The sequence below is a fragment of the Leucoraja erinacea genome, chromosome 8 (genome assembly GCF_028641065.1).
Source record: "Leucoraja erinacea ecotype New England chromosome 8, Leri_hhj_1, whole genome shotgun sequence".
NCBI classification, from domain to species: domain Eukaryota; kingdom Metazoa; phylum Chordata; class Chondrichthyes; order Rajiformes; family Rajidae; genus Leucoraja; species Leucoraja erinaceus.
Genome location: NC_073384.1, coordinates 40,973,674 through 40,997,687, shown reverse-complemented (window position 1 = coordinate 40,997,687; position 24,014 = coordinate 40,973,674). Strand labels below are relative to the sequence as shown.

The 24,014-nt window shown below is 43.7% G+C and overlaps 1 protein-coding gene across 1 annotated transcript in view; it reads right to left on the bottom strand.

Moving 5' to 3' along the window:
• Positions 1-24,014, bottom strand: part of fmn2b (formin 2b) — a 359,438-nt gene that overhangs the window by 81,689 nt on the left and 253,735 nt on the right. The window contains 1 exon segment of the mRNA XM_055639562.1: positions 8,082-8,133. Coding sequence (XP_055495537.1) covers positions 8,082-8,133 — 52 coding nt within the window.

The window sequence follows — 24,014 nt, the reverse complement described above, 5'->3', positions numbered from 1 at the left end:
TCAAGTTGTGCACAGTGGCGTAGTGGCAGAGTTGCTGCCTTACAGCGTCAGAGACCCTGGTTCGATCCTGACTCTGGCTGCTGCCTGTTCATTCTCCCATTGTTCATTGTGTGGGTTTTCTCCGGGTGCTCTGGTTTCCTCCCATATTACCAAAGACGTGCAGGTTTGTAGGTTAATTGGCTTCTGTGCAGCCAAGAACAAATCCAATTCAATTTACAATTCTGCAGACGACACCACCGTTGTGGGCCGGGTATCAAATAACGATGAGACGGAGTACAGGAAGGAGGTTGAGAACCTTGTGATCTGGTGTTGAGAACCACCTGTATCTCTGGCCACTTGCTTTTCTCCCCTCAAGTAAGAGGTACAGAAGTATGAAAGCACACACCTCCAGATTCAGGGACAGTTCTTCCCAGCCAGTAGCAGGCAACTGAACAAGTAGAGAGCAGTCCAGGGCTACTATCTACCTCATTGGAGACTCTTGGACTATTTTTGATTGGATTTTACTGGATTTATCTTGCACTAAACGTTATTCCCTCTATCATGTATCTGTACAGTGTGGATGGCTCAGTTGTAATCATGTTTAGTCTTTCCGCTGACTGGTTAGCATGCAACAAAAGCCTTTCACTGTACCTCAGCACACGTGACAATAAACCAAACAAAACCTCTCAATCCATTTCATCTCATCCAATATCCTAGCAGCCTCCTTGTTTACTACAGCCCTGACTAAAGAATCTTCCTCACACAACATTAACACCTACATCGGCCATATGATCTCCATTTTGTTTGAAATCAACCCGACAAATCTCTAACACCCCTCTGGGCAATAATGTGCCCAAAGATAACCTCTGACTCCCTTTCATGTTCTCTAATAGGCCGAAAGGTTTAATAAACAATTTACAAATGATATTTATAGAATTACAACAGTAATCAAGCACTGCTTCTTCCAATTTTCTTTGTGCTAACAGTATTCAGGAAAATAAATAACCGATTGAAACCAAAACATTTCCTACATCAACAAACATATTAACATTGTTGACCACATTATTTTAGGCAATCAACTGGAATAAAATGGTCTTCCCACTGCTCCCCCTCTATTTCTGGTCCCATCTCACTCACATATCTAATTATAGACACAAAATACTACAATAATATATTGGCAGCATTTCTGGTGTGTGAAGAAGGGTCTTGACCTGAAATGTCACCTACTCTTCTCCAGTGATGCTGCCTGACCCGTTTAGTTACTCCAGCATTTTCTGTCATTACCAGCATATGCAGTTACTTCCTACCCATATCTAATTACATGTCTGAAGAAGGGTCCTAACTGGAAATGTCATCTATTCATGTTGATGACATCCCTGACCCGTTGAGTTATTACAGCCCTTTGTGTCGGTTTTTGTAAGCTAGCATCTGCAGATCCTTTTTTTGCATAATTGCTTCCTTTTATCTATTTATCACTTCCTGACCGACAGAGTGTTCCTTGTTTCCAGGGCAAGAGTTTTGACCTCATTTTTTAACCTGTAGCTAACCTACAAACTTGCAAGTCTTTGGAATGTGGGAGGAATCTGGAGCAGCTTGAGAAAACCCATGCGTCCACTGGGAGAAGGTGCAAACTCCACACGGAAAGCACCCAAAGTCGGGATGGAACCAGGGTCTCCGACCCTGTGAGGCAGCAGCAACCGCTGCATCACTGTGCTGCCCTGTTCTATCTCAACAAAAGCCAATCATCCTCAACAGTAGGAACTTCCACTTTCAAAGTTCAGTCTAGCCATCAACCAAGGAATGAGGTGCAGAAACAAGGAACTGCAGATGCTGGTTTATTTAAAAAAAGATGCAAAGTGCTGGAGTAACTCAGCAGGTCAGGCAGCATCACGCTTTGGATCAGGATGCAATGGTTTAATACATGAAAGTAAGAGGAGCTTTGAGGAGACAATAGAAATGAAGACTATATGCATGGTTAGACCAATATTTTTGAGTAGAGATCTTGCCAGTTGATTGTTCTGGCTGCAATTGTTATAAAATATTAGGTTCAATTCAAAGAGTACAGGATGGTGGCAGAAACATGGCAACTCTTGTGTACTGTCTCAGTGTAATGTACTATTTTACACTCTTGAACTTAAGCATGATTGTACCTAATGTATAGCAAGATTGTTACTGAACTTTGGAGTCTTTAGAGGTACAGCACGGAAAGTGGCCCTCCGGCCCACCGTGTACACACTCCGTACTGACAGCACCCAAAGTCACAATTGAACCCGGGTCTCTGGCGCTGTAAAACAACAGCTCTACCACTGTGCCGCCTTCTAATGCATGCAAATAAAAAATAATTTCACTTTATCTATGTGACAATAAAGTACTATTGAACCATAGAGTGATTCACTTCCACTCCCACTGTTTGACAAATTCACCGTACAGACAGCACCCATAGTCACGATCAAACCCGGGTCTTTGGCGCTGTTGGCAGCAACTCTACCGCTGCGCCACCGTGCCACCGTCTTTAAAATAACTTGACACATCATTTCCAAAGTAGACCCAGTAAAAAATATTTCTGCAAATACATAAAACTAGCCCTCCTTCCTCACATCAAACAAAGAAAAATGTTAGAAAGGAGACATGACAGTTGTACCCATCAAGTGTACCTGATCTGCTTCCGTTGTCATGGAGCCATACAAAACATATGTGATAAATCTCCAACATATTAGCCACGGAGCCAGGAGGACAGCTGCTGACTGATCTATCATGGTTATCTGATTTTTAACCCAGCCTTTTCATGTATTCATCCTGCTTGAACTGTCTATGCCACAGCGTACAAAGTACAAGTTTCCTTTGGAGGCTTACATTAATTAGTTCTGCTTAGTGTCTCAGCGTCTCCCCCAACCCCAACCCCCGGTCTCTTCAATATTCATTTAGCTATGTTTCTCCTTAATGTTTGCCTGACACATACCCCGGTATGCATTGATGGTGCCGAGGTAGAAATGGTTGAAAGCTTCAAGTTCCAAAGAGTAAATATCACCAGCAACTTATCCTGGACCACCCATAATTAAACAATGGCCAAGAAAGCACACCAATGCCTCTACTTCCTTGGAAGGCTTAGGAAGTTCAGCATGTCCCCGACAACTCTCACCAACTTCTACAGATGCACTGTAGAACGCATTTTATTGGAATGCATCACAGCATGGTTGGGAACAGATCCATCGAAGACCGCTAGAAATTGCAGAGAATTGTGGACGCAGCCCAGACCATCACACAAACAGACATCCCATCCATCGACTCCGTTTAGACTTCACGCTGCCTCAGCAAGGCCATTAGCATAATCAAGGATGAGTCTCACCCCAATCATTCCCTCTTTGTCCCCTCTCCCACCAAGAGTTACAAAAGCGCAAAAAAACCCCTCCAGATTCAGGGGCAGTTTCTTCACAGCTGTTATCAGGCAACTGTGCCATCCTATCGACAGCTAGAGAGCAGTCCTGAGCTACTATCTACCTCATTGGAGATACTCAGACTATCTTTAATCAGACTTTATTAGACTTTATCTAGCACTAAATGTTATTCCCTTTATCATGTATCTGTACACTGTGGACAGTTTGATTTTAATCATTATAGTCTTTCTGCTGACTGGTTAGCACGCAATTAAAAAAGCTTTTCACTGTATCTTGGTACGTGACAACAAACTAAACTGATGAACCTTCCTCCCTTGTCCCTCACCTGCAACAGGGAATGTGTAGGTTCCCTTGGGTACCAAAGGCAGCAATACCTTGGGAACTCAATGGCCAGGTATAATTAAAATGGTGCCAGTCATCACTTGTCAATAGCACAGAGTGCTGGATGAATTCAGTGGGTCAGGCAGCATCTGTGGACGGAATGGACAGGTGGTGTTTCAGGTTGGAATCCTTCTTCAGCCTGACTGAACAGGTTTTCATGTCCAGCTGAATTTCCAGCTCCAGTCTGAAGGGTCCAGACCCATAATATCATCTATCCATCTTCCCCAAAGATACTGCCTGACCCACTGAGTTAATCCAGCATTTTGTGTGTATCTTTGGCATCTGTAGTTCCTTTTTATTACATTATTTCATTGCCAGCACGAGGCACGGACAAGTCGAGACCAACCTCTTTAATCAAGAGTGTTTTATTGTCATATGTCCCAGATAGAACAATAAAATTCTTACTTGCAGCAACACAACAGAATATGTAAACATAGTATACTGTAATCAATATAATAAACACGAGAAAAAAAAAGTTCAATGTGTTAATGTATATACACACACATATACCATCCTTGATTCTTATTATTCTCCACGTCAAATTGCCTGAATGTGAGGCATGCTTCACCAGGATGGCCATTGCGTGCCATGTTACTGAGCAATAGACAAAGATAACCCAGTCTTTAGTTCAGTTGAGAAATACAGTATAGAAAGGCCTAGATAGAGTGGACGTGGAAAGGATATTTCCAGCAATGGGAGTCTAGAACCAGAGAGAACAGTTAAAATGGAGATGGACAAATTTCTTTAGCCAGAGAGTAATGAATCTGTGGAAGTCATTGCTGCAGACAGCGGTGGAGGCCAAATCATTGGGTGTTTTTAAAGTGGAGATTGTGAAATTATTGATTAGTAAGGGCGTCAAAGGTTATGGAGAGAAGCTGGGGGTATAGGGTTGAGAGGGAAAAATTGATCAGCCATGATCGAGTGGCAGATTAGACTCCATGGGCCAAATGGCCTAATTCTGCTCCTCTGTCTTAAGGTCTGAACAGGCCCTTCGGCCCAGAGTCCATGCCAGCCATCAATCACCCATACACCAGATCTATGTTACCCCACTTTCTCATCCACTCTCTCGATCTTCTGGGCAATTTAGAGGACAACTAACCTACAAGCTAGCATGTCTTTGGGATGTGGGAGGAAATCAGGGGAAATGCATGTGGTCACAGGGAGAACGTGCATACTCCACACAGACAACACCCGAGATCAGGATCAAACTCAGGTCTCTGGCATTGTGGGGCAGCAGCACTGCAGGCTACACTAATAAGCCACCCAGTCGTCTCTCTATAACCAGTTGAAATTGGCCAACTCAGCTCAGAGCTATGATAGAATTCAGAGGAGTGGGCGGAGTGGATAGCTGAATGGGACAGTGAAAATAACAAGGCCAGTAGGCAGGCCTACCCTGTATAGCACTTAGACAGCAGAAAGGACACAAATTGCTGGAGCAAAACATAATGCCTATTCCAGTGAAAAACTCAGTGGGTCAAGCAGCATTACTGGAGAACATGGATGGTTTAGTTTAGAGTTACAGCAAGGAAACAGGCCCTTCGGCCCACCGAGTCCGTGCTGACCAGCTTACACTAGCATTATTGAAGGCATTTGTGACAATTATAATTTTTACCAAAGTCAATTAACTTACAAACTTGTACATCTTTGGCATGTGGAAGGAATCCGGAGCACCCGGAGAAAACCCATGAGGATAATGTACCATCGCCGTACAGACGGTACCCATTGTCAGGATCAAACCCGGGTCTCTGGCGTAGTAAGGCAGCAACTCTTCTGCTGAACCATTGTGCAGCCCAATAGGTGACGTTTCAGGTTGTGACCCGTCTTAAGATCAATCTAAGCTAGTTCCATTTGCCTGCATTTGGCCCACATCCCTCTAAAAAGGTCTGAAGAAGGACCCCGACCCGAACTGTCACCTATCCATGTTCTCCAGAGAAGATCTGCTGAATTACTAGCACTGTGTCTCCTTTTGTGTAAACTAGCATCTGCTGTTCCTTTCTTGTCGTACAGAACTGGAATTGGTCATTAAGTCCAGGCGGCCAAATAGATAGGTTTGAAGCTGTCATGTTAGTTCGCCTGTTAAGAAACTTAGCGTGTGCAAGATAGTGTTAATGTGCAGGGATTGCTGATCGGCACGGACTCGTTGGGCCGAAGGGCCTGTTTCTGCATTGTATCTCTAAACAGACCAGTGCAAGTGGAAGAAAAAAAATAGACACAAGATGGTGTCGCCGATCAAATGGACTCTGACAACTTGCATTCATTTTCCAGACGAACTTTATTTACTTGTGCCAAGGAGAGCAACACAATCCCAGTTACCGTACTGCTCTGAAACTCTACGCAGAACTGTCTGCTTTTATACAGAATTTTCAAATTGTGCGCACTCTCTAATTTCTTATCACCAATAATACATTCTCAAAAACACAAATATCCAATAAAAGTACATGCTTTTCAATCCATATTGTTATAGCGGGTGAATAAGCAAGCCACGCATGGTGATTCAAAGATCTTTATTGTTGAAGTAAAGAGAACAACACACACGTGAATGGGGGAAGGCTGACCCGGGGCTCAATACTTATACTAGGGCACACCCCTAAACCTCGTGACAACTCCTTCCTGCAATTACCCAGTCACGTGACCCAACCCCTGACAGTCGAGGGTTCACATAGTAAGTGTCCTAACCACCGGGTGGCGCCACAGGACCCCCCCCTACACCCACCCCAGAACCGGAGGCATGAAATCGAAAGGGTAGACGAGCGAGGCGTTGCCCCCGCACATCCACCGACCTGGATTGGGGCCCGAGGAAATCTGCACCGGTGGATGTAGAGCCTGGTTTCTGGGCCCTCCAAGGCAACGCCCATACTCGATTGATCGAGCCACCCCCTACTGCTTGGTTTGCCATAGCTTGTTCGCACGCTCAGCTAGCAGCAGGGGGTCTGCGAAATCCTCACCGGCGAGCAGCAAGCGAATGTTGCCCGGTATCTGCTCCAAGAAAGCGTGTTCGAAGAGCAAGCAAGGCCGATGCCCATCCATGAGGGTGGGCATCTTGCTCATAAGCTCCGATGGCTTGCAATCGCCGAGGCCGTCCATGTGCATGAGCCGCACTGCGCGTTCTCGGCGGCTGAGCCCAAAGGTCCGCAAGAGCAGCGCTTTAAGGACCGTGTATATGTTCTGATCCAACGGCGTGCGTAGTTAAGGGACCAGGCGACCGGCCGTCTCCTGATCCAACACGCCAACCACATAGTAGTACTGGGTGTCATCGACCGTGATGCGTCGAACGTGGAACAGGGCCTCGGCTTGTTGGAACCACACCTGGGGCTGCGATGTCCAGAACACGGGCAGCTTCAGGTAGACAACCTTCTGCTGGGCCGGATTGTCAGCGACCTCGGGCTGTTGAGGTTGATCGTTGGCTGCAAACATCGTTGAAATCCAAAATGACTGGTTTGGATTGTCTGGGTCACCAATATGGCGGGTGAATAAGCAAGCCACGCATGGCGAATCAAAAAGATCTTTATTGTTGAAGTAAAGAGATCAACACACACGCGAATGGGGGAAGGCTGGCCCGGGGCTCAATACTTATACTGGGGCACACCCCTAAACCTCGTGACAACTCCTTCCCGCAATTACCCAGTCACGTGACGGCCGAGGGTTCGCATAGTAAGTGGCCTAACCACCGGGAAGCACCACAATGTGTTGAACCTTGTGCTATATGCAAAGAATGTCCATCAAGAACCTTGTGCCGTACGCAAAGAACGTCCACAGGTCTTTGCGATGTACGACAATCTTAACCTTTGGCATACTAAAGTTTCCACAATGGGGAAGCAACGAGACCGAGGAAACGTCTTGATAATTTCACTCAAAAATTCCATCTCCCAACTTTTTCTACACAGTTCAATGAAGACAAAAAAAAACTTGAACTAATTTTCATCCCAACTCTTTCATTGAAGCACACTGTTACCACACTCAGGACTTTTGCCATCAATGGCCAGCTCTTCCAAGATAAACACCACCAGCGTTTGAACTGAAAGGAGATACAATCTTTAAAGCAATTAGCAAATCTTGGATGCAGCACAGGACAAGAATTTCATTTCGGATATCTGATGTACTTTGGGGAGATAGAAAGGAAAAATGGTCTCCCTGATCCCTTACACCTGCAAACCCATGCAATCTTTGATGCACAAACATTAATAGTCTGCTAATAATGCATTTTGTTTTCCAGATGACAGTTCAGTTTTGAATATTCAGGGCTAGTTTCTAAACAGATCACCAAGGGGAAACAGTTTGCTTAATGAGATTTCTATTTATGATCAGAAGTCTGAGAAAAAAAATTACCTTTTGTGTGTTCCAGACAAGAAAGCTTCCTGAGATTCTTGATCCGACTTTGCTGTGAATCCAAAAGAGAGCAGCAATTAATGGCATGGCCAAAAGGTCAACTTGAAACACTTGCAAATTGGAGCATTTAAAAAATAACTGCACCATTTACTCTAATTTTGAAAGTTAAATTGGGCTTAGCTTTGACTCAAATAAAAAGAAACAGAAGCTACAGTAGGCCCCAAGACCGCTCGAATCGCTGAGAACAAGCTTGAGATCCTCAGGCACATCATCGGCAAATAGAACACGAGGATCAAAGGCTTTCTTCACTGGATCTCAGTGAAAGCTTAATGATCAAGTGCCAGCTTAAAACATGCATTGCATTTCAAGAACCTCTTCAGAAAGTCAATGGGAAATAATTGTTCACTATTGACTGAGCAAATAATATTTCAGGGAACAGAATTCTTAAATAATTCTTAAATAAAAACAACTATGAAATGGACAAGTGGGCTTTTAAAAAAAAACGAGCAGTACAACACAGGAATGGGCCCTTCGGCCCACTATGTTTATGCTGAACATGAAGTCAAGTTAAACTGAACTCATCTGCCTGCACATGATCTATTTCCCTCGATTCTCTGCACTTCCATGTGTCTATCCAATCGTCTCTTAAACATCACTATTGCATCCCCCACCAGCCCTGGCAGTTTAGTTCATTGTCACATGTGCCGACGTACAGTGAAAAGCTTTTGTTGCGCGCTATCCAGTCAGCAGAAAGACAATGCACAATTACAATCGATCCATTTACAGTGTATAGATACATGATAAGGGAATAACATTTAGTGCAAGGTGAAGCCAGCAATGTCCGATCAAACATAGTTTGAAAATCATCAAAGAGGTAGTTAGTAGTTCAGCACTGCTCTCTGGTTGTGGTAGGATGATTCAATTGCCTGATAACAGCTGAGAAGAAACTGTCCCCAAATCTGGAGGTGAGCATTTTCACACTTCTATACCTTTTGCCTGATGGGAGAGGGGAGAAGAGGAAGTGGTCAGGGTGCGACTTGCCCTTGAAATATGCTGCTGGTCTTGCCGAGGCAGCATGAAGTATAAATGGAGTCAATAGAAGGGAGGTTGGTTTGTGTGATGGTCTGGGCTGTGTCCACAATTCACTGCAATTTCTTACAGTCTTGGATGGAGCTGTCCCCAAACCAAGCTGTGATGCATCCTGATAAAATGTTCCCTATGGTGCATCTGTCGAAGTTGGTGAGAGTTGTAGGGGACATGCCAAACCTCCTAAGCCTGCTAAGGAAGTAGAGGCATCAGTGTGCTTTCTTGGTCGTTGCTTCAATATGGGTGGTCCTGAGGTTGTTGGTGATATTGACAGTGTGTTCTACATCCTCACCACTTTGTGTAAAATAAAACCTGCTCAGCACATCTTCATTATACTTCCCCCTAAACTTTTTCTTAATAGCTATCAATTCATTTGAATCAGTTCCCTTAAATCCCCAACTGGAAAGTCAAATGTGACTTTATTTTTATAAATCAGAAGGGCTGAAAGCCACCCGAGTGCCCAGAGTAGAAGAATCGAGAACCAGAAGGCATAGGTTTAAGGTGAGAGGGGAAAGATTTAATAGGAACTTGAGGGGTAATTTTTTTTTACACACATAGGTGCTCCTGTGCCTTCTTTAGACATTAGAGACACAGCATGGAAACAAGGCCTTCGGCCCACCTAGTCCGCACTGATCTCCCACCAAGATCACCCCTTACTCTAGCACTCTCCAACACACCAAGGACAATTAACAATGTTTTTACTGAAGCCAATTAAGCTACAAACCTGCTTGTCTTTGGAGTGTGCAAGGAAACCAAATAACCCGGAGAAAACCCACGCAATCACAGGGAGAACGTACAAACCCCGTACACATAGCACCTGTGGTCAGGATCGAACCTGGGTCTCTGGCACTGTGAGGCAGCAACTCTAACGCTGCAGCACCATGCCACCCCCTTCTTCCCAATGGCAGGAAATGAAATGAGAGCATGACCAGGGGTGGCCAAGCGACTAACGAAAGTCACACTTTTTAAGTTGCTCCAGCAACCCAGAAACCTAGGGCGGCACAGTGGAGTTGCTGCCTTAGAGCGCTTGCAGCGCCTAGGTATGTATGTTAATTGGCTTGGTGTATATATAAATAGTCCCTAATGTGTGTAAGATCGTGTTAATGTGCGGGGATTGCTGGTCAGCGCGGACCCAGTGGGCCGAAGGGCCTGTTTCCGCGCTGTATCTCTAAACTAAACTATGCAATGCAAATAATTAAAATGACTATAGACTCATGTAAGATTGAAAGCAATTAAAAAAATGAGAATGCGTTGCTTCTTCATTCCAAGGATTGGTGAGGCGTGCCTCGAGGGGCAATTTCCCAGCAGGGTGCAGGGGAATCCCAACAAGACCAGGCTCCACAGCTGGGCTCCACATGTAGCTCCACAACAGAGAACAGGGACAGATGTGGCAACATCTGTTGCTCATTGAGGTCTGAACTTGCAGCGAGTGTTGTAATCAGAGAATTGAACCATCCTACCATCAACTAAAGAACAGTCCTGACCACTATCTACCCCATTGGAGACCCTCGGACTATCTCTGATCAGACTTTACTGGCTTTATCTGGCACTAAATGTTATTCACGTTATTCTCTTTATAATGCTTCTGTGGGTGGCTTGAATGTAATCATGTATAGTCTTTCTGCTGAGTGGTTAGCACGCTACAGAAACTTTTCACTGTACCTCGGTACACGTGACAATGAACTAAACTAAAACAAAGTCAGGACCTTACTTCAGTACAAAGCGCTGAGCATTATTCATCTTGTCTGGAACTCATGGCCACGAACATAGGTGCAGGAAGGAACTGGTTCTTGATTCCCCTACTCTGGACAAGAGACATGGTGTGTCTATCTGATCTATTCCTCTCCTGATTATATACAACCTTATAAGATCACCCCTCATCCTCTTGCACTCTAAGGAATAGAGACCTATCTGTCTGAGTCCTGGGTGCTGTCTGTGTGGTGTTTTCACGTTTTTCCTGTGATGCTCCATTGCTTCGGGTGTTCCATTGCTCCCACATCCCAAATATGTGCAGATTTGCAGGTTAATTTTCGCTGTAAATTGCTCTTAGTATGTAGGGAGTGGATGTAAAAGTGGGATAACATAGAACTTGTGTGTTAATCAAATCAATCTCTCCAATTTGGTGAATTTAATTTTCTGCCACGTGGATGCTCTTTCTTAAAAAAGAGGAAAATTATTCAAAATTATTTTTGGCAAGTTCACGACACATTGTGGCAGATGTACAAAACTTTGGGGAAAACAAAATGTTTTCTTTGAGAAAACTGCCAAGAATGTTATTTTTTTAAACTTACCAAATGCATTTGATAACATGCAATTGATAAATGATTTTAATCCTTGGAAAACGCACAAAAAGGGACCCACAGAAGTTTAGTTTAAAACAGGAAAAAGTACATTTGTGCCTGTTTTGTTCTGCATGAGGTGGGACAACATTAGTACCTCCACCAATGTAAAGCACTTTGGCCAACGAGAGTTGTTTTTTAAATGTGCTATAGAAATAAAAGTGACTTGACTTGATGTCTTGTTTTAGTTCCCCATCATTTGAAAATGCAAACACTCCCTGTTCTGCAGCCCCCCTCGCAGTAAAATGACAGGGGTTGATTTGGCAACCCCAATCACTCCAAATCCATATGGAAAGTCTTTTTGATTTCCCAATCCTGATTTCTGGACATGCTAATGCCAGATTCTGCCAACATCTAAGCGAATCCCAAGCAAGCCAAAGTTAAACCATTAAAAATGAAAGTCCAGCAATGAACCAAGATCTATACACCCTCACTCCATAAATCTACATTCCTTCACTAACTCTGGCTCTTTGGTGAGCCAACCTCTCCCTCCGATTCAGGTGTAGTGTGACTCCTGGCTTCACTTTTGTGCTTCTGGGCCAAAGTACATTTCTTCACCACCTCTCAGTCTTATGGCTTCTGTCAAAAGCTATCTGGGACATTCGGGAAGATCGGAACTTTGTGGTACCTTGCCTGAAGCTTGGCTGGCAGAGGGCTCAATAAGTTTCTCTGAAACTCTACAGAATTCAGAAGCAAATCAGAACTCCACTTACCTTCATCAGTCTGTACTGAGTACTGAGTATAGAAGTTAGGGGTCACGTTGCAGTTATACAAGGGCCAAATCTAGATTATTGTGTTCAATTTTGGGCACCATGTTATTGGAAAGATATAATCAAGCTGGAAAGGATGCAGAGAAGGTGTACAAGGACATTGCCTGGACCTGAAGGCCTGAGGTATCAGGAGAGGTTGAGCAGGCTTGGACCCTATTCCATGGAGTGTAGGAGAATGAGGGGTGATCTTACAGAGGTGTGTAAGATTATGAGAGAAATATATCCGGTAAACACACAGTGCGTCTTGCCAAGAGTGGGGGAATCGAGAACCAGAGGACATAGGTTTAAGGCGAGGGGGAAAAGATTTAATAGGAGCCAGAAGGGTGACTTTTTTTATATAAGGGTGGAGGGTGCATGGAAAGAGCTGCTGGAGGAGTTAGTTGAGACAGGTACTATAACAACGTTTATGAAATATTAGAACGGTACATAGATAACCATATAACCATTTAACAATTACAGCACGGAAACAGGCCATCTCGACCCTTCCAGTCCGTGCCGAACACGTATTCTCCCCTAGTCCCATACACCTGCGTTCAGACCATAGCCCTCCATACCTTTCCCGTCCATATAACTATCCAATTTATTTTTAAATGATAAAAACGAACCTGCCTCCACCACCTTCACTGGAAGCTCATTCCACACAGCCACCACTCTCTGAGTAAAGAAGTTCCCCCTCATGTTACCCCTAAACTTCCGTCCCTTAATTCTCAAGTCATGTCCCCTTGTTTGAATCTTCCCTACTCTAGGACAGGTGTAGATGGATATGGGACATACGCAGGCAGGTGGGACTAGTATAGATGATATCTGTTGGTCGACGTGGGCAAGTTGGGCCAAAGGACCTGTTTCCACACTGTATGACTATGATCCTATGACACTATGACCCTAAAGTACCAAGTTGGTATGGGTGGTGAAGTGCATTAGGAGGACGCTCATAAATCTGGGATACTGCTGATATAGACAAGGAAGTGCTGATGCTGGTTTACCAAAAAAAGGACAACGTGGTGGAATATGTCAAAGGGGTAGAATTAGACCATTCAGTACAACGAGTCTACTCTGTCATTCACACATGGCTGATCTATCTTCCCCTACCAACCCCATTCTCTTGCCTTCTCCCCGTAAACGTTGACACTCTTACTAATCAAGAACTCATCAATCCAAAGATTCACCACCCCTGACTAAAGAAATTCCTCCTCATCTCCTCTCCTTAGAGATACAGTGCGGAAACAGGCCCTTCGACCCACCGAGTCCACGCTGACCAGCGATCACCTTGTACACTAACACTATCCTACACATTAGGGCCAATTTTACAGAAGCCAAATAACCTACAAACCTGCATGTCTTTGAAGTGTGGGAGGAAACCGGAGCACCAAGAGAAACCCCCCACGGTTACAGGGAGAATGTACGAACTCCGTACAGACAGCATCCATAGTCAGGATCGCACCCAGGCCTCTGGCGCTGTAAGCAACTCTTCTGGTGCGCCACTGTAGAGGCTTCTGGAGAACATGGACAGGTGACATTACTAGAGGTTTGGCCCTTCTTGGAGTCTCACTCGGTTCCACCACACAACTGCCCAGTTGTGGCAAAACGGTATGTGTGCAGATAAATGACAGAGACCAACATCAAGAGATACCATCACTCCTGCACACTAGGAGCAAGTTACAGAGCCAAGCTAACCTAGCAACCCACACAATCAGAATGTGGGAAGAAACTTGAGCTTCAGCGGCAAGCTCACACCATTACAAGGACATTTGGGGTTTCATAGAGGTGTAGTAGTAAGAGTTGCTGCCTTACAGCCTCAGAGTCCTGGGTTCAATCCTGACTACAGGTGCTGTCTGCATGGCATTTGCATGTTTTCCCTGTGACTGTGTGGGGTTTCTCTGGGAGCTCTGGTTTCCTTGCACACTTCCAAGTCGTGCAGGTTTGTAGGTTACTTGGCTTCCGTAAATTGGCCCTAATATTCAGGATAGAACTGGTGCACGGTGATCGTTGGTCGACGCAGACCCGATGGGCTGAAGGACCCGTTTCCACGCTCCATCTCTAAACTAAAGATACAAACTCCGCACAAATTGAATTTCACAAACATGGAAAAAAATCCTTTTGAAAGTAAGCAAGACAGGGCCTGGAATTCTGAAGATGTCAGTGCTGGCTTAGAAACAACACTCTCCTTTATATCAGCCCACATTTTTCAAGCACTAGTCCAGATGCTAATGCAAGTTGTCATTTCCAAACACTGATGAGAGAGTTTGGCATTAGTGCTGCTATTTTTCAAGTGCAATATTAGATAGAAGCCTGGCTTGCTCACCAGTTTGTTTGACGTACAGGCAGCACCTTCCATAGCCTTAGAATCAAGGTTGCTTGTGTCGTTTCTATTTTTGTTACTGCTATTAATGAGTACGCAGCAAGCTTCACTCCCATCTTACGTTAAACATTATTCACATTATCCCCTTAATCCTGTATCTGTGGATGGCTTGATTGTAATCATGCTTTGTCTTTCGCTGACTGGTTAGCATGCAAACATTTTTCACTGTATCTCGGTACATGTGACAATAAACTAAACTCAAAACTCAATGGGTAGGAAGGAACTGCAGATGCTGGTTTACACCAAACATAGATACAAAATACTGGAGTGACTCACCCTGCCAGGTAGCACTGCTGGAAAAAAGGAACAGGTAATGTTTTGGGTCGGAACCCTTCTCCAGACTGAATGTAGAGGTGGGGGAGGGGTGGCGGGGGGAGTAAACTGGCAATGAGTAAAGGCTGGAACAAATCATGGCCGACAACAGATGACCTCAGGAAGGTTGGTGCCCACAAACCTCAGGTCATCTGTTGCTGACTTATTTATTCTGCTTTTTTTCACCTCCAGTTTATTCTCCCCCCCCCTCCTCCCCACCAATTAAGGTACAGTGATATGCAAATTACCATACAGCCAGACGAAAGAAAGGGTGTTAAAGATTATGGGGAGAAGGTAGAATGGGGTTTGAGGGAAAGATAGATCAGCCATGATTGAATGGCAGAGTGGACACAATGGGCCAAATGGCCTAATTCTCCTCCTGTGATATGAATATGACAAAAGAATGCATGTAGACAAGGAATGGATTTATTCATGTTCATAAGTTATAGCAGAATTTGGCAATCAAGTCTATTCTGCCATTAAGTCATGGCTGAGCTATCCTTCCATTTCAACCTCATTCTCCTGCCTTCTCCCCATAACCCTGAAAACCACTATTTATACTTATTAACTTCACAACTTCCCTGTGCATAATGGCCCATAACATACACACAGACAATGCTCAAAACAATGGGACCAAAGAGCAATGAGCTTCAGCTCATTAACTAGCTCTCGCTCCACAGACGCTACACAAATTGCTAAGTATTTCCAGCATTTTCTGCTCTATGACAAACCTTCTCCTTTGGCTTCAGTCATGCCGTGGATTAAGCACATGCAATCATATACTTTAACCTGGGTGACTCAGCCTCTGCCAGTCACGAGATTCCCCCGGGGAACGAAAGCTGAAACCGACAAGGCAAAGTCAGTTCCCTCCACTGACGATCGATCTCAGATGCCAAAGTGGAAAGTGAGATCCATCTGCTTTTTTCAAAGACCGATGATTCATAATTGCCACTCCTGGATCATTAACTTCGAGTCGTAGAGTCATACAGTGTGGAAACAGGCCCTTCGACCCTACTCACCCACAACCGCTAACATGTCCCATCTACACTAGTCGCACCTGCCTTCATTTGACCCATTTGACTCCAAACCTATCCGATCCATGTACCTGCCCAATGTTTCTTAGACATTGCAATAGTACCTGTCTCAACTACCTCTTCTAGCAGCTTGTTCCATAAACCCACCACCCTTTGTATGTAAAAACTTACCCCTCAGGTTCCTATTAAATCCTCCCCCTCCCTCACCTCCCTCATGGTGGAACCATTCACGCAAGATGTGACACAGTGATAGACGGGCATCTCACATTTTACGTGGGGGTTAAGGGCTTGCAAAGCAGAATAAATTAAAAAAAATCAAACATATGCCAGGCACCGCATGTGACTACGTTGCCAATTGAAATAAATGAGGGTAAATCGCACTGTACAACAATATAAAGCTTCCCCCCCCCTGCATAATGCTTTACCTGAAATGCATGATGCCAGCCATTGGAGTATAAGACTGAGAAAATTACTCGTGTTTGCTCTGTGAGTGGAAAAATATATCCTAAGGGTGGATAATTTAATCCTATAATCTAATAGCTGCAGGCAATCATTTGAGTTTTCTGCTAAGCAAAACTCAACTTACAAGAAAACCTTTCAAAGCTGTTTTACAAGTTTGCACAGCATAAATTTGGGCACGCTATTGTGAAAATGCGAGTACGTACATTTAGCGATATATTTCATAAATTCACAACTCATAGGAACAGGATTAGGCCTTTCGGTCCATCGAGTCCACTCTGCCATTCAATCATGGCTGATCTATCTTTCCCGCTCAATCCCATTCTCCTGCCTTCTCCCCATAACCCCTGACCACCGTATTAATCAAGAACCTGTCAATCTCTGCATTAAAAATACCCAATGACTTGACCCCTGCAGCCAACCGTGGCAATTAATTCTGCAGATTCACCACCTTCTAACTAAAGGGCCGGTCCCACTTGCCGATTTTTTCGGCGACTGCTGACATCATTGACTGACGTATCAGGTTACCGAAAAATTTGCGGCGCTATGAGGCATGACGCAGCGTGATGACGTATTGATGCGCTGTGCTTTTTCAAGAGTCGCAACATTTTTTTTGTCGCCGCTGGATTTTGAAATGGTCAAAATCTTTTGGCGACCCTGATATGACGGCAACAGTTGCCGAAAAAAAAATGCCAAGTGGGACAGGCCCTGAAAGAGATTCCTCCTCGTCTCCTTTCTAAAGGTATGTAGAAATCAGGCCAGCGCGTTATTCTAAAAACAAGTAAATCAAGCATATGTAAAACCTGAAGTGCCTGGAGTGTCCGGACATGGTAAGCCAGCATCAAACTATCAAACCATATAACAATTACAGCACGGAAACAGGCCATCTCGGCCCTACAAGTCCGTGCCGAACAAAAAAATGTTTCCCCTTAGTCCCACCTGCCTGCACTCATACCATAACCCTCCATTCCCTTCTCATCCATATGCCTATCCAATTTATTTTTAAATGATACCAATGAACCTGCCTCCACCACTTCCACTGGAAGCTCATTCCACACCGCTACCACTCTCTGAGTAAAGAAGTTCCCCCTCATATTACCCCTAAACTTCTGTCCCTAATTACTATGGTAATGTCCTCTTGTTTGGAGCTTCCCTATTCTCAAAGGGAAAAGCTGATCCACATCAACTCTGTCTATCCCTCTCATCATTTTAAAGACCTCTATCAAGTCCCCCCTTAACCTTCTGCGCTCCAGAGAATAAAGACCTAGCTTATTCAACCTATCTCTGTAACTTAGTTGTTGAAACCCAGGCAACATTCTAGTAAACCACCCCCATGGTTTTTAGATGTAACAAGCACTATCCAACGAGCATTGTTCCCAACTTCTAACTGAATCATTCGAAAATCAATAAGTTTTATTTGATTTTGATAATGCAAGAAAACTCATTATCTGATGACATCCCTTTTCCTGATGTGGATCACTATCATGATTCTTTCTTTCTTTCAACTTTACAGCATGGAAACAGGCCCTTCGGCCCACCGAGTGTGCGCTGACCAACAATCACCTGTACACAGGCACTATCCTGCACACCAGGGACAATTCACAGAAGCCAATTAAAGTACAAACCTGTACGTCTTTGGAGTGTGGGAGGAAAGCAGAGCACCTGGAGAAAACTTACGCGGTCCCAGGAAGAACGTATAAACTCCATACCGACAGCATCCATAGTCAGGATCCAGGGCCGGCCTTAGGGGGTGCGGGGCCCAATTGGGAACAATTTTGGTGAGGTCCAGCTTCCCAGCCAAGGTCTGTCAGCCCAGTTATTTAGTACACATTATGAAATTGTACAATGAGGTGCTATGGATTATACAGTGTCTGAATCTCTCCTGCTCCCATTGACTTGCCTAAATGAGTACCAAGATGGATTATCATTCCACACCAAATTTCTTAGACCTTTTATACAATTATCACAACATTATGCTGGATATGGATCAACGGACTGTGTATGGTACATGCTTGTAAATTAGTAAAACAAATGTTCTTCTTTAGGTTCTGTTGTTTCTGGGATGGGGTGACTGATTACAAATAACGTACATTCTATATTTTGTCATAATGTGGCTGAAACAATAGCATATTTTGTGATATTTATTGTGATAGAAAGATACAACTGAGTTTGGGCAAAATATTACCTTGCAACATTCTGTATGTCTGATAGATATTGTGAAATGGAACTCAGAAATAAGTGATATAGGACACCAGATCCTACCACGGTAAATTCACGACCTACTACGGTATAACTAAGAGTTAAAAAGTATCACATTTTTACATCCTGAGTATATTTTACTCGTGGACATTTTTCAACATGTTGAAAAACCTTCATGAGTTACCAAGTTTCCCGAGTACCTGCCATTAGCGTTACGAGCTGCTAAGAGACGTCCCGAGCTCTGACGTACCCGCTATGTTCATTCTACGTGCTTACCACGAGTTTCATTATTTGTCCCACTGTGTTGCCGCAGAGTGGTTTTCATAACGTAATCACTCACCTTAGCCTTTCAAACATATTCCAGGAAAATATCTGCACAACACACTCTTGGAAAGTGAAACACAAACCTTTACTTTGACCATCCATCTGATTTGGACAGGTCTCTCCAATAGCAACCTTTTCCTTGGCTTGGTGGGATTCGTTACTGGGTAGCCAAAGGGAGTCACAACACAAATGCAGGTCTTAATCTGCATCTCTGATTGAATTTTTCCCCTGGCTGGTTTTCCTGTGGAATAAAATGAGCAGCATTCGAGTTTGGGCAGGGAGTTGACCCTAAATATTGCACAAAACATCTTCCAAGGCTTTATCAAGCTTTCCAGAGTCAACCTACTTGTGCCTGCGTTGGCTCAATAAAGGAGATTTCCTTCAGCCTACGCAGCTAAAAAAAGGAATATAACTTCCGCCATCCAGTTAAGTTGTAGTTTGGCCAATCATAGCAATACAGTCTTGTGAATTAATTCAGGAGATGGGATGTAGTCAAATAATGATTTATCCTGCGTTATACAAAGATAATGATGCTCAAGAACATGATGCGATCCGTATTAAATTTAATTTGTTTGGGAATCTTGAGAGAAAAATCAGCCACCAGCTCTGAACTGAAGATTGGGACTGTGCAAGTGAAATATCAGCACAAAAATCAAATATTATTCTGTGCACATAGCCAACATAGATATTAGTCAATACTCCTACACTTTTAATCAAAAATGAACTAAACAGTTGCATGAAAGTCCACTGAATCCTTTTTATTCTGCTCCCTCGGTAAATTGGCGCAATGAATGTGCAATGGAGAATTATCCGTATCTCCTGACTTGCATACGACACAGTTTGGTAAAGGCTGTGTGAGGGAGGAAACACATTCATTTTGTTGAAATATTATCCCTTCAATATATGATCCTCCAACTTCCATGCAATAGACTATCCGCCAAAACAGAGGCTGAATAGATTGCAGCCCTGGTCTACTTAAATATACAGGACAGGGGAAATGATAACTAAATGATTTTGGTGCTGTGTTTTTTCCCTTTTTGAAAGTCCCATGAGAAAGGCAAGTAGTTGACTACTCTAGTTTTCCATCACTGGCAATTCTGTAACATTAATTAAAGAATAACTTTTGGGAATAAGACCACAGAATTTACTGCAATTAACTATTATGCAACTGATTTTTATCTGCAATTGCAAAGTGCAAATCCCGGGAATTAATCCAGTGATGAAATCACAAAGGAATGAATTACTCAAACTTTATCTACAAGTTTGCAGATGACACTGCTGTGGTGGGACGCATTGTGAACAATGGCGAGACAGGGTACAGGAAGGAGATGGAGTGCTTAGCAACATGGCGTCAGGATAACAGCCTCTCCCTCAATGTCAGAAGATGAAGGAGCTAGTTATTGACTTCAGGAAGCATGGTGGAGTACATGCCCCAGTCAGCATCAATGGTGCCAACTTGGAAATGATCGAGAGCTTTAGGTTCCTTGGTGTAATTGTTACCAACAATCTGTCCTGGACTAACCACTATGGCAAAAAAAAGCACACAATGCCTCAACTTCCTCAGGAGACTGAGGCGATTCGTTATGTCTCTAACAACTCTTACTGATGCACCATTGGAAGCATAATGTCAGGCTGCACCAGAACTTGGTTTGGTAATAGCACTGTCCAAGAGGACAAGAAATTGTAGAGGGTTGTGGTGTAGTCAAGTCCATCACAGACTAGACTCCCCACCATCAACTCCATCTACACTCAATTGTAATCACGTATTGCCTTTTTGCTGACTGGTTAGCATGCAACAAGCTTTTCACTGTATCTCAGTACAATAAACTTCACACTGCCTCAGGAAAGCAGCCAACCCAATCAAGACTTTTTTTCCACCCTGTTCACCCTTTCTCCCTGCTCCTAACAGGTAGAAGATACAAAAACTTGAAAGCACATACCACCAGAACGAGGAACAGCTCCCCCCCCCCCGTACTTATGAACTGTCCTTCTATAAACTAGCGGACAGTTCTGATTTTCAAACCTGCCTCATTGTAGACATTGGACTTTTTTTTCTGGAACATCTCTACAATATTGAACATTTTATTCTGCACTGGTGTTTTTCTCTTCACTCTAGCTATTATACTTGCGTATGGCTTATTGTTTTCATTTGTCTGATTTGTTTAGATAGCATGCAACCAAAAGTTTTTAATTCCATCTTGGCAATAATAATTAACCAAACTTCTGCCATGTTAATTAAATTCTAGATGGTGATACCAGAATAATGTCTGCATTTACCAGAACGATGTCTGGATTAGAGGCCATTAGCATCAGGGAGAGATTGGACAGACTTGGATTGTTTTTCTGCAATGCCGGAGGTTGCGGGGAGACCTGACAGAATTTATGAGAAACAGAGATACGGGAGCCAGTCAGAACAGATACAGGACATAGTTTTAAGGGGAGAGGGGCAAAGTTAAAAGGAGATGTGTCGAGCAAAGTTTAAAGATGATGTGTGGTTTATGCTTTTGTTTTTACACAGGGGGTGGTGAGTGGCAGGTCCTGCAGCCAGGGGTGATGGTGGAGGCAGATATGATAGCGGCATTTAAAGACCTTTGGATAGGCACATAGATATGCAGGGAATGATGGGATCTGGATTATGTGCAGGCAGATAAGAGTTGGTAGTGGCATCATGTACGGCACAAACATTGGGGACTGAAGGGCCTGTTTCTGTGCCGTATTGTTCTATACACTTTGACATAGCTAGGTCCTGAGTGGCAGTGACAAACTGCTGAAGGCACTAATGTGACAAGTGCCACTGAGGGACTTGTGTTTATGCATTGTCAATGTGCACATCCCCACGCTCCACTGTAAAGCTAGAATCCAACAGGCTAAGCACATTCTATGACAGCATTTCCAACAACTGGATTCCAAACTGACTCATGGATTGAAGAGCACATGAAAAACAATGGCTTTGAACAATTTCAGTCTGACTAAACCACCTCTTCCACTGCATTTGGTGTTCCCGCTGCAGCCTCCTGTACATCAGCGTGACCAATCATTGACTCGGCAAGCGTCTCGCTGAACACATGTGCTCTGTTTGCCAAGGATTTCCCGGCTGGCAACCATTTTAACTCCCCTTCCCATTCCCACACTGACCATTCAATCCTGGACCTCCTCCATTGCCAGTGAGGCCACACACAACCTGTTGTGCTGCATGCCGACCTATTGCCTGCCACACTTTGTCCTGCCTCTCCCATTTTCCAGCATTCTTCTTCCGCCCCACTGTCTGAGGAAGGGTATGGACCCAAAACGCCACCTTACCATGCTCTCCAGAGATGCTGCCTGACTAGCTGAGTTACTCCAGCACTTTTGTAAACCAGAATCTGCGGTTCCTTGTTTCTCAAGTTAATTAGACTGTTTAATTTAATTATGAGCAAGAGCTTTCAATGAACTAATCTTTAGATGTCTCTTTAATTAGTATCACAAAGTAACACAGAATTAATATAATCTCAGGTTCTTTTTACCTCAAACGCGAGCAATGATGGAAAGCGAGTCTCATATTTAATTCAATCTGGCCAAGGAAAAATGTAATATACAATTTATGATTTAAAAAATAAAAACTATCTAAATGAGTACAAGGAACAGATGAGGAGCCGTGTTTGTGATTCTTTCTTGGACATAACTTTATGTTGAGAAACTATAATTATGGAATTGCCTTGCATTTTGGCAATGTTGATCTATTTATTTTCATTAATGTGCATATATGAAGACAGAATTTTGCCAGACAGCCAGCCAGCACAGTGGTGTGGCTGATAGAGCCACTGCCTCACAGCGCCAGAGACCAAGGTTCAATCCCAACCTCGCGTGTCGACTGTGTGAAGTTTGCAGATTTTCCCTGTATCCGCACGGGTTTCATCCCACACCCCAAAGATGTGCAGGTTTGATAGGTTAATCGGACTCTGTAAATTGCCCCTCGTTTGTGTAGGAATGGGAAGCAAAAGTGGGATAACGTAGAACTAGTGTGGATGCGTGATCGATGGTCGGCATGGATCTGTTGGGTCGAAGGGCCTGGTTCCATGGTATATCTTTCAATCAGTCAAATAGAGCACAAATTGAGGATACTTTGAATATGAACCATTGGCCGTAAGTATAGGCTAAATGGTAGAAGTTAGACAAATACATTTTCTTTTAAATCGGTGATCTGCAATGCATTGCTTCAAAAGGATGATAGAACCAGTTTGAATGGTCACTTTCAAAAGGGAATTGGATAAATTCTTGAAAAGAAAAGCTCCTGCAATAAAGGGGAAACAGACTAATTGGAATTTCATTCAATGAACTAGTTCAGGCACCATGGTCTCGTTGGCTTTCTTTTGTGCTGCACAATTCTAATAAGGGCCGCGGTTTTAGAGAGGTGGGTAGCGTGACTAAGTGTGGGACAGACAGAGAGGGCAAAAATAATTAAAATGTAGATGAGGGACCGCATGGCTTAAAGTGCAATTCCAAAAAACAAATTAAGAAGCGAATCTTCAAGTAGGTTGTTGAGTCTTAATCTTTAGATCATAAGACACAAGGGCAGAATTAGGCTATATGGCCCATTGAGTCTTCTCCGCCATTCAATCATGGCTGATCTGTTTTTCCCTCCCATTCCCATTCTCCTATCTTTTCCCCGTAACCTTTGGTGCATTTACTAGCTTTTTTAGTCAAAGTACTGTTTATTCTATGCATGTACTATCACAGGCTATTATTTTACCACAATATATTGACAAAGGAGAAAGATAATTTAATAAAATCTTATTCAATCTTGAGAATATAAACTCATTATCCACATAAAACAAGTTTGGCTGCCATGCTTACAGAATTGGTATCGGTCTATTTTTTCAGCAAAGGACACATAAGGACATAAGGACAGGGTTGGATTACAAAAACTGGTTAAAAAGTCTCTACACAAAGCCAGCACCATTCATGAAGCAGTCAAGGGCGGCACTATGGCGCAACTGTAGAGTTGCTGCATTACAGCACCCGCGGAGCGGAGCGGGCGGTGCCTTGCCCGGGTCACCGCGCTGGAGCTCCGG